The sequence below is a fragment of the Schistocerca piceifrons genome, chromosome 5, assembly GCF_021461385.2.
Source record: "Schistocerca piceifrons isolate TAMUIC-IGC-003096 chromosome 5, iqSchPice1.1, whole genome shotgun sequence".
Taxonomy (NCBI): domain Eukaryota; kingdom Metazoa; phylum Arthropoda; class Insecta; order Orthoptera; family Acrididae; genus Schistocerca; species Schistocerca piceifrons.
The window spans coordinates 477,044,518-477,056,895 of NC_060142.1; the positions used below are offsets into that span (position 1 = coordinate 477,044,518).

Below are 12,378 nucleotides of genomic sequence, written 5' to 3' on the forward strand. Positions count from 1 at the left end.
CAATATTTCTGGAGAACGAAAATCTCTTCTATAAAAATCAACATGGATTCTGCAATCTGAGATCTTACAAAACTCAGCTTGTTCTTTTCCTCCACGAGATGCGCAGTGCTGTAGACAACAGTGCTCAGGCTGAGGCCATGTTCCTTGACTTCAGGAAGACATTTGACATCATCCTGTACAGCCAGTTAGTGAAACAAATAAGACTTATTGAGTATTGGGCTAGATTTGCCACTGGATTCAAGACTTCCCTGCAGACGGAGCTCAACACGTCACCTTCTTCTTCTTCTTCTTCTTCTTCTTCTTCTTGTGTGGCTCTACAACTCATGCTGAGTCTTGGCCTCTTCAACTATCTCCTCCCATTTATCCCGGTCCCTTGCTAGCATTTTCCAGTTCCTGTAGCCCATTTTCTGAAGGTCTTCCATGACTCCATCCTCCCATCTAGTTTTTAGTTGACCATGTTCTCTCTGTCCATCTGGCTTTCCTTGTAAAATCTTTTTTGGTATTTCTGTATCATTCATCTGTGCCATGTGTCCAGCCGACCTCAGCCTAGATGACTTCACAATTCTTCTAACAAGCTGGTCTTTGTAGATGGCGTACAATTCATGGTTGTCTCTCCTCCTCCATCTTTCCCTTTCGCAAATTGGGCTGATGATTCTCACGAATATCCTTCTCCTGAATGCATCAAGTGATTCAGGATCCTTTGCTACCATAGCCCAGGTCTCAGAGGCTGTATGTAAGCACTGATCTAATCAGTGTTTTAAGAATGGTTAGTTTTATGGTCCTAGTTAGAAGCCTTGAACATAGAAGCTTTGTGAACACAAAATAAGCTTTATTGCCAGCAATTAGTCTTTGCTTTATTTAATATGAGAAATCATTTAGGCTGGTTACCATCTAAACCAGGTACTTGAAATGATTGACTCTTTCAAAGGCAAAACTACCCATTGTTATTTTGGGTGGTATGTTCTCCCTGTGCACTTTCCCAGAAGCTAGGTATTTTGTTTTCTGCCCATTGATATTTAGTCCAACATTCCTGCCGGGCTTTTCAAGTGCAGTGAATGTCTCTTCCATTGTCATCATAGTTCTTGCTACTATGTCAATGTCGCCCGCATCTGCACACATTTATGAAAAATCTGTTCCCCTACTCAAGATAGTTGCTTCTCTCATCACCTTCTCCAAGGCGGCACTGAATAGGAGGCATGCCAGTGCATCACCTTTCCATACTCCATTTTTAATTTCCAAAGTATTGGACAATATTTCTCCAGTTTTTATGCAACCTTTCATTTCTCTCGGTGTCATTCTTACTACCCTTATCAGTATTTTTGGAATACTCAATTTACCTAGAACTTGATATAGTTGCTCTGTCCATGCTATCATAAGCTGCTTTAAAATCAATAAAAAGATATGTTTTGATCCCATATTCCTATGTTTTTTCAAGAATTTGTCTTAAGGTAAATAGCTGGTCAATGGTCGACTTACTGGGAATAAATCTGTATTGGTATGGCCCTATTTCCCTCACTATTATCGGAAGGAGATGGTCGTACAGCATGTTATAGAGGATTTTCTATCCCAGATTAAGCATTGTGATCCCTCTATAGTTACCACATTCCATCTGTTCACCTTTCTTATATATTGGGCATATAATTTCCTCTTTCCATGCTTGAGGCATTTCCTCTTCTTCCCATACTAAATTAACCAGTTTCATGATGTTCATTTCCAATTCAGAGCCTCTCCTTGCTTGAAAAGTTCTGTTGGTACGCCGTCTGTTCCTACTGCCTTGTTGTTCTTTAATTTCCTCATTGTAGTTCTCACCTCTTCTAAGTCAGGTGGGTCCACACTGTTATCTGAGTCCTCTTCTTCCTGTATTTCTGTTGGATTCCCTGGTACAACTGATCTCAGATTCAGGAGTTTATCAAAGTAGTGATGCCACATCTCACATATCTCCTTCCCTTCACTTATAATTTCACCATTATCTTTTATGAAACTTGTTGAACCCTTAAAAGGTTTCCGTACCTTTTTCACCTCCCTATGAAATTCCCTTGCCTCGTCTGCACTTCCCAGAAACCCCATTTCTTCAGTATTTACCTCCATCTACTCCATCTTTTTCCTCTGACGGGTCGTTTTTTCAATTCTCTGTTTTTCTTTATATTCTTCCATTATCCTCCTGGTACAATGTGGTTGTAATGTCCTTCTGTATGCTTTATTTTTTTCATTTGTTACTGCTTCACATTCAGTACCAAACCACGAATTTCTTGTTTGCCTTATGATGTTCCCAAGTATCTCGCTTGCTGCTGCTTGCACTGTCTTTTTTATCTTTTCCAAATGATCTTCAATGTTTCCAGAATGAGATTTCCTCTCTGCAGCGGAGTGTGCGCCAATATGAAACTTCCTGGCAGATTAAAACTGTGTGCCCGACCGAGACTCGAACTCAGGACGTTTGCCTTTTGCGGGCAAGTGCTCTACCACTGAGCTGCCAAAGCACGACTCACACCTGGTCCTCACAGCTTTACTTCTGCCAGTATCCGTCTCCTACCTTCCAAACTTTACAGAAGCTCTCCTGCGAAACAGGCAAAGGCAGCGAAAGGCAAAGGTCCTGAGTTCGAGTCTCAGTTGGGCACACAGTTTTAATCTGCCAGGAAGTTTCATCTTCAATGTTGTTACATTCTACAGCACTTCAAATGGCCTGAATTATTCTCTCCTGGTATCATTCCCTTGCTTCCTCTTATTCTAAAGTTGTGATGTTATATTTCTGTGTATCGGGCCAGGTTCCTTTCACTGCATTTGATGGTCTTGCCCTCACCCGTGCCCAAACTAGAAAGTGATCCATGTTTATACTTGGACCTCAAACTACTTACATCCAATAAGTCTGACTTGTGTCTCACATCAATTAGTACATGGTCAATCTGATGTACTGTATTTCCATCTGGTGCTGTCCATGCTCCCTTATGTTTTTATTTGTGTAGGAACAATGGTGAGCCTATCAAGTTTCTAGATGTTGCAAATAATATCAATCTTGTTGCATTGTCATTACTTATGGCATGTTTACTATAGATGCCAATTATTCGTCTATAGCTCTGTTCTCTTCCCATCTGGGCATTTAGGTCTCCAGCTGGTATTTTTATATCCTTCCCTGGGCATTCATCATACACTCATTCCAGATATTCGTAGAAATCATCTTTCTCCTCATCCTCTGATTCTACAGTTTGTGCGTCGGCATTAATCATGGAGTAATTGAAGAATTTCCCTTTTATCCTCAGTGTTGATAGTCTCCGGTTTATGGGGTTGAATCCAATTATGAAATGCTTTACTTGATGACGCACCACAAATCCTGTCCCAAACTCATGGTTCCTTTCATTACAGCTAAAAAACATGTTTGCTTCTTTCTTTTCTAGGATTCCACATCTGGTCCATCTTACTTCTTGTAATGCTATGATTCTCTGCTTCAGGTTCATAATCTGACCTAACTCCCTTCTTCTGTAACTGTCAATGAGAAATATTTCCCTTTTTCCGCAGTTGTAAGTGCACATCTGCTGTATGTTTGGACACTCTCCAAATAGCATCCGACTGGAACAGTGATCACAAATCTGCTGTCTATAGGTTATTTAGTTTGCATAGTAACATTCCACTTGTTCATTGAGCAACTGCCTGCACAGATACAGGTGCATCTTATACTCAAAATTAATATAAAATTTGATTTAAAATTCCTGCCAGTTTTAAAAGTGGCCATATGTTTTCGATGGCAGGGAAACGTATCTATAACTGACAATAGCAGTGCACAAATGCGATGAACATGGGTTGTGGAGACTGACAAGCTTGCTAACACTGTCTCTCTCCCATCCCACCATCACAAACCCAGAAAACTGTCTAGCCTATGATGTGTCATTGCGGTGATAGTGAGCTTGAATTTAAAATGATTTGTGTTTTCAGTAGCAGTATGACAATTTTGTTAGTAGCGAGTTTCATAATGGAAAAAACAAAAGGTGTTCATAAGATGTCGGCAATAAATTTAAAGTAACAGCATATGCAGAACAACATGGAAACAGAGCAGCTGAGCAACATTTTGGCCCTCCACCAACAGGAAAAAAAAAAAAAGAGGAAGACTCAATGTGCAGACAGACGACTAAATGCAAAAAGGCCAAAGCTAAATTATGACTTATTGAAATGTATTCAAGGGCACCATCAAAACAGCATTGGAATTAAGACAAAAATGATTCAAGTAAACACTCATAAGCTAGCACTACAGTGGAACTTAACAAACTTAATGGTGGAATGGGTTGGTGCTACAGGTTTATGAAGCATCATAGACTTAGCATGGGAACCAAAACCAAAATATCTCAGTAAATGCTACAGGGGTATGAAGAGAAAAAAATATCTTCCCATTGCTTTATTATTCAACACTAAAAGAAAACCAGCATTGAACTAAGCCAAACAGTGAATATGGACGAAACTCCTCTGACGTTCAATGTATCGAGTCACAGAACTGTTACCAAGCACTGTTGTCATGAAATTATAAGAACAAGTAGACAAGAAAAAGTGCACTACATTGTTGTCCTCTCATGTTGTGCTGATGGTATTAAGCTTAATCCCATGATCATTTTCATGCACATAACAATGCCAATGCCTTCTGAAATACTGCCAGGTGGTGGTGTTCATGTATATGACAAGGGCTGGATGAGGCTGGTATGGAATTATGGATTAGCAGAATGTAGGAGAGAAGGAGAGGTACTTTACTAAAGAAGAGTTCTCTTCTTGTGCTAGATCAGTTTTGTAGTCATTTGAAAAATTCTTTGAAAGAGAAAATGAGGCAGGGAAATGCAGAGCTTTCTGTTATTCTGGCAGGACTTATTTCACAATTTGAAACTTCTTGGTGTCTCGATAAATAAACCATTTAAAGTGTATACGAGAAAGGGCTGCAACAAATGGATGATGGATGAAACTCGACATGAATTCATGTCGAAGGGAGCTTTACCCTCAAGCGGGTGCGCCGTTTTTCATAACACGAGCGGGTGCGCAGCGCACTTTGTACACGTGAAAAGAATATGTTTCCTTATGTTACCAAGGTAAGTCATGTATGATCAAAATCACAGTTTACTCTTAGTTTATTTCAACAAGGAGAAAATAAACATACATAATATGAGCTAAACTACTGTTTTATTAAACAATAATGAAATAAATTTTCACTATAAAACACTGTTGCCAAGGACAGGTGTTAAAAAGACAATAATGACACATTCGAAGCACTAAGCAGTGCAGCTGCATCAAATCTCAGTCAGCTGCTTATTCGATGACTAATTATCTCACAGACAACTGCCTTAATGTGTGATTATGTTGCTAGTTCATAACTGGGGTCATTTTTTTTAACTGATCATAAATTTTTTCTCACCAAGCTTGCTTTGTATTTTATATTACTGCTGCTCCCTTGCACGTACAACAATGCAATTTATCACTGTGTTACCTGAAGTAATACTGAAGGAATAGGTATAGGTTTTTAGTTATGAAACAAAAATGGAACCACACAAAATCATTTTATTTTTGGTTGGCGCACTTTATACACAGGCGCACCCGCTCGAGGGTTAAAATGATCTACAATCAAACAAGTGAGTCAGTGGATAAAGCAGTCTTGGTCTAGAGTCAGAGAAGACATTATTGTTAAATCTTTCAAGAAGTGCAGCATAAGTAACACTCTCAATGGCAGTGAAGACCATCTTATATAAGGAGAGGACAATGATGATCGCGAAGAGGAAGAAGAAGAAATTTCAGATGACAATTCCCAGGGATTTTGAAGGTTAGTTCGGTTGTATAAACAAATTTTTTTTTGTCTGGTTTTGCAATCCATTAATAAAAGTGGTAAAAACATTGGTTTTAAAAAAATGCTTAAAAATCAAGGTGCATCTTACAGTCCATAAAATATGATAACAATAATATATACTCAAGCCTCTACAATATAAAGGCAGTGGACAGTGAGCACGGTGTTAGTCTTCTGCAAAAGTTCCTAGGGAGAAATCTGTTGTACAACATCCTAGTGATCAGATTATCAGCAAATGCAGCACAACATCTGCACAGTTCAGACTCCTTTAATAATTTTCATATGGCTTTAGACTCAGAATATTTTAAGGACAGATTGGACTTTGTTTATGTACTGCACAGAGTAGACTTAGCTTGTTTTCATCTACAGTTTGTATAATCGGAATACCTGTTGCAGCAAGATCATATGAAGGCTTAGATGAATTAAGATGGTTGCCAATAAATTAGTAGATATTCCCACTTGCACAGTTTTCTGTCCACTAATGGTCAGAGTTGACTACCTATTCCCTCAGTTACATATAAGGTCAGTGTAGAAGATGAAAGCAGTAAATACGACAACCTCATTTCTGGGCCACCTAGACACACATATAGAACCAGCAAATCCAAGTTCCAGTAGGGACAATTAGGTTTTGTCCACAAGAGCCACAGTATCAGTATCACACACTTGTATCAACAGGAGTAGTTCAGAATTATAAATATAGCTTCTGTCAAGGAAAGATAATGTAGAAAACACTTCACAAGTCCATTGGAAAGAGTTCAAAGCCTGTAGCAGGACTGGCATGATTCAACAACATCTGGATGCAGCTTCAAGAAATTGTGTGAACAAGCACTAAAAACATACTACTAATGCAGATAATTAAATTGTATGACCACAAGTTAAGGATGTAACCATAAAATAAAAAACCATAAGTTTACAACATCCATATAAGAATGTTTCTGAGCAAGGGTGTTTTAGATGTCCTGACATCATACCAAAAGGCATCTACTTTGAAAATCATTTTTTAAAAGAAAGTATTCATTGTATTTTTCTGAAGAAAGATTTTCAGTGCTCATCACTGAAACTGACAATGTAATATAGTATTTCCCTTTCACACAAGGTACAGAAGCACGGCATTCTAAAGGGAAAGGAAGAGCATCAGACAGAGTGGAGCATATACCATCACCAACACATAAATGCACCACCTCTATTTAATTAAGGGCATTTCTCAAAAATACTAAGCACAATTTCGCTCCTCCTCCTCCACCTCTTCTGATTTCACTAATTATCCAATTCTCTGAGGAAACAGAAAAATTATTTTAAACACTAACATAATTTCTTTCATTTATCTTAGTTTCTGAACTTGAGCAATTAGCCCAAAATTAGGTTATAAGGGTAACTATAAATCTATGAAGCTTTTGTTGGTATAGGTAAAGGGCTAAACATAACGTAACAACTTTTTTAAGTGGGTTCAGCAAGTTAGTTCAAAAGAACCGTCACCCACTGCTGGGAGTGTCATTGGCTGTAGAAAAAAAGAAAGCGAATAAGAGAGAGAAAGCATTTTGTGTGATGGAATTTGCCTGTTACCAGTTGGAAATGAGTGTGCAGAGAGCCTTCCATGGCAAGACATCACCAGTTTACAACAGCACAGTGAAACTGTACAAGAAAATCGAGGACGAAAGTCGTTTGTGCAATGTAAAACAATGGGGCCAACAGCACATGTCAGAATAGATAATGGATGGTGTGAGTGACATGATGATGTAATATCCCACAAAATCTACATATCAAGCTAGTATACAAACTGAACATCCCTCATCAAACAGTGTGGAATATCCTTTGTACATGATTTAGAGTGAAGCCATACACTCCTGCAAGTCATAAGCCACAATGACTAATTGTGCCATCTGCATTTCCACACAGATATGCAAAAGCATCTTGAAAATCTTTAGTGAGAAAGTCACTTTTCATCTTCCTGGGAAGGTCAGCCAACCTAACACATGCATATGGGGGGGGCATAAAATCCTTAAGCAACTGTTAAATTTGTAAAGGGTTCCAAGAAAGTTAAGGTGTTCTGTGTTATATCCAACAACACTAACACGCCCTTCTTCTTCACTGAGAGGATTATCTATGGTATCACCTATATCGACAAGATGCAATTGTGGCTCATGCCACAAGCTGAAACTGGTAACAGAGATTTCATCTTTCCAACAAGAGACTGCCCATCCACATTTGACAGTTGTGATTACATGAAGGAGACGTTGCTACACTGCTGCACAGGCCATTCTGTGGCCACTGACCTGCCAGTACTTGAGGGGCTGCTGCAGTCACCAGACTTTATGCCTTATGATTTTTTTTTTTATTAATTGGGTTACATCAAGGACAACATTTATGCTCCAACTCTACCATAGAAACTCAAAGACTTGCAACACTCCAGCACAGCGGCTGTTCTTAGCATCACCCATGATAGGCTGGGTCAGGTATGGTGAGAATTGGACTATCGATTAAATATTTGTCATGTGATGTGAACACACAGAACATTTATAAATACTATAAAAAATTAGTGTGTCTTTCACATGATGTATCACCTGTTATGTTATTCTTGGCCATTTATCTGTACCAATTTTTTGAAATACTTCATGAACTTTACAATTATCCTGCATATGAAGTCATGCTAAATTAAAAAAAAAAAATATTCAAATCATCAGAATATAACTCTGCAACTGAGATTTATAGATGGGAAGGAATTAACTTCTGTGAACATACTTGCACGAGTTGAGGTAAGTCGATATGCTCTCCTCCATGTACTCCTGTGCCTTCCTCGTTGGCTCCCCTTGCATAAAGGCAGAGAGTGCTGCCATTTCCAGTGCTCCTGCATAGTAAAGCCACGCTTGGTCAGCAGAGAAATCCCGCTTAGCAGAATGGTATGCTTGGAAAGCCAACGTGTAGTGACCAAACATGAAGCACAAGTCACCGAGTCTTCTCAGCTGCAGTTCTGGTGAGTCAGTACTATAGCTGAAAGAAACACACATTACTGAATTGTAATTCATATAGTCTTTCATTAACCATGTTCTTAGATCCCACCAATGAGACCCTTCAGGGCTGTGGAATGAGATGAGTTACACATTAACAAAACAAAAGCAAATCATAAAAACTTAATCTGTACATTGAATTAACAGTAAACTATCACTATCATGGGGAATTATTGTGACACCACTGTCTTTGTTGTCTAAGGTGTGTAATGAGCCAACCACATTTCATCTACAGTCACAATAGAGCTCAGAAAATCCTCACTTTCTAATTCAAGTTGTTCAAGAAATTAGCAGGCACTACTGACATGATTTGTTTGTGCTCCTCTGTCACCTGTTTTGTGACCCCATCTTGCACACAGTTTCTGGTATACCATCACTTCTGTCGGTGTCTCGTATAAGGTAATTCTGGAGAGTTGTGGAAATATTACAGAAATTTCATCCACTGTCAACTGGTGGTCTTCATGAAAAGTTTCCTTGTTTTCTGCCACCAACTAATCAGTCAAAATGGAAGGTCTTCCACTCCTCTGTCTTGTTACAGGGTGACAATTACTGAACTACGTGAAATAAAATCATCATAACTTCTGAGCGGTTTGCATTATGACATTAAAACTGCACGGTTGACCATGGGGCATGACGGGCATTAGTATGCGCATATGGTTTGGTTTAGTGATGAAGCCCACTTTCATTTGGATGGGTTCATCAATGAGGAAAACTGACCCATTTGAGGTACTGAGAACCCGCATTTCATGATCAGGAAGTCTCTTCACCCTCAACGTGTAACTCTGTGGTGTGCAGTGTCCAGTCACGAAATAATTGGTGCAATATTCCTTGATGGCACACTGACTACCAAATGGTACATGAAAGTTTTGGAAGATGGTTTCATCCCCATTATCCGAAGCGACCCTAATTTTGACAGGATGTGGTTCATGCAAGTTGGAGCTCGACCTCATTGAAGCAGGAGATAGTTTGATAACATGGAGGAGCACTTTGGGGACTGCATTCTGGCTCTGGGGTATCCAGAGGCCACTGGCATGGGCCTCTATCGGTGGCCATATTCTCCAGATCTGTACACAAGTGACTCCATTTTGTGGGGCTATATTAAAGACAAGGTGTACAGCAATAACCCCAAATCATTGCTGAGTTGAAAACAGCCATTCAGGGGGTCACTGACGATCAATTTTCCGACACTTTAGCGCGTCATGCAGAATTTTGCTATTCATCTGCACCACACCACCACCAATAATGGCAGGCATACCAAACATGTCATAATCGAAATTTGAATATCTGTAGTGACATTTAAATGTTGAATAATGTTTGTGCATGCCATAGTTTGTAACTAACTTACGTTTATTTATATATATAACTGTCACCTTGTATGAACAATTGTTCTGCCACCTTTAAACTCCCTACACCACTTAAAAACACTCTTTCTGTTCATAACACCTTCACCATAAGCAATTCTGATTCACACAAAAAAGTGGGTAGGTGTCACCCTTTCCACGAATAGGAAGCAGATCACAGCAACTGGCTCACACTTGGCGGAAATCCTTACTGATATGTTTTATGCAACTGGACACTACAAAATGATTTAAGTACTACCACATTCCTGCGATGTTTGCTCTGTTCAGAGGAACCCCCTCTATCACTCAGTGTTGCCAACCCATAAAAAACCACAGCCTGTTACGATAACAGTACACTTACTTTCTGAACATGCCTCGTATGTAGAAGTATTCTCCTCCTAGAACAAGACACTTTAATCTCAGTAGTAACCTATCCCTCATCTTTGTTCTATTTGATTTTACAATAATTTGTTCCAGAGGAAAACAAGACAAGGCGCTACTGGAATACGTTTAAGAAAGATTTAAATTCTCAGTCTACTCTATTTGGCTTTGTAAATGTCTCCCAAATATTTCTTCCCATAATTTCTCACTAAATACTAGAATTGAGCCATAGTTGTCAATTCTGTATTACAATCCATCTGATTTGTAAATAACAGGCCAGGATATTTTATGGTTAACTTCGGACCATCATGGTCTGATGTACCACTGACTATTGGTTTTACAGCTAAATCACTGCAAGTTGTTGGCTCTAAACAAAATGTCAATAGGTGCTGCACTACGTGCCTCCATCTTCATAAGGAATTTTACTGTGGAAAATAATCCAAAGCTGGATATCAACCCTGGGTGCCCTCAGTCAGTGCTCTGTGACAGACTGCCTATTACTGTACTTTTAAACTATTATCAAGTACAATGCTAAAAGTAATTACACCTTGAAGGCATGTCTAGTCTCATTCATCTGATTTGGGCTGACTATCAGATATGACATGTTAATGGTATAAGAACTTTTAGCATTGTCCTCAATAACGGCCAAAGTTTAGATAGTGCAGAAGAAAAATACAGTAATAAACAGTCAAATGGTGGTCTAGTGTTTCAAAAAATTCTACACGACTGTGCCCCAGTACTATCGAAAACTTTTTACCAAGACTGAAGCCTCTACAAACAATGATCCTCCTGTTAAGTTTGTGTAATCCCATTAAAACCACTTCTAGCTGCTTTGTAAAACTCACAATACTCTCTGTTAATGGCCTATAAACTGTCAGTACTACAAGCTTTGTTAGTTTCTTGATATACTATTGTAGCACAGCAAGCAAAGTTGTTAAACAATATTCACTAAACTGAAGGGCCTGACACACAGCTCTATTTTTACCATATATAGTTACTCTCCTTTTCTTCTTGTTAGTTTTACAGTTGTACAACATTAGTTTGTATCCATCAAGAAGAATCAGTTCAGTTTAAGTGATTTTCATGTCATGTTCAAGCAGTTCATCTCATTTATTCATATTTCATTTGAATCCCATAAACAAAAATCTAAAGATGTGAAGTCCGGTGATCTTGGTAGCCAGTTAACTGTACTATCATGATCAATCTAATGATTAGAGTAAGTGTGGTTGAGATGTTTACTGCCACCTCTAATACAATGTGAAGAGGTTCCATCATGCTGGAAGTACACTGCAGACCCTGAGGATAAAGGAACATCGTCAAGGTGTTTAACACCTTCTCCATGCAGATGGAGAAGCTCGCATGTTTGCAAGAAGCTGAGGGCTACGCCAAGGGTACTGCAGCTACTGGCATCATCTCCCGTGCCAGAGAGGCCTATCCTGTTTTATTTTTTCCATCTAATTTTATCCATTCATTCGCCTAAGTAATTTATGAAAAAGAGTAAAATGACCACACCAATGAAGCCTATGAAGCTAACCAAAAATGTTTGTAAAAACTCCTGCCATATGCTTCATCAATCTTGTTCTGTGACTTTTGCCGTCCATGACAGAGAGATGAAGTGAATTTCTGTTTAGTTCACTAATAATATGGAATATATTAATTCTTATGGTATGAAGTTAATGTCACTTATTAGCTCCTTATTTCACCTGATCTATCTGTCACAGGTACCCGTGATACTTCAGAGAAACAAGAAATTTAAGCATAGAAAGCTGGACACCGTAGTGTTGCCTTTAAAGAATAAGAGTAGATAAATAGCTTCGAGGCTCAAACAACTATCAAATAATAACATATT

The 12,378-nt window shown here is 38.8% G+C and overlaps 1 protein-coding gene across 3 annotated transcripts in view; it reads right to left on the minus strand.

The window, feature by feature from the left end:
- LOC124798240 (trafficking protein particle complex subunit 8) overlaps positions 1 to 12,378 on the minus strand; it is a 280,719-nt gene that overhangs the window by 193,522 nt on the left and 74,819 nt on the right. For all 3 annotated transcript variants that reach the window (XM_047261556.1, XM_047261554.1, XM_047261557.1), the window contains one exon: positions 8,543 to 8,791. In XM_047261556.1, the coding sequence (XP_047117512.1) occupies positions 8,543 to 8,791 (249 nt within the window). The remainder of the gene's footprint in view (positions 1 to 8,542; positions 8,792 to 12,378) is intronic.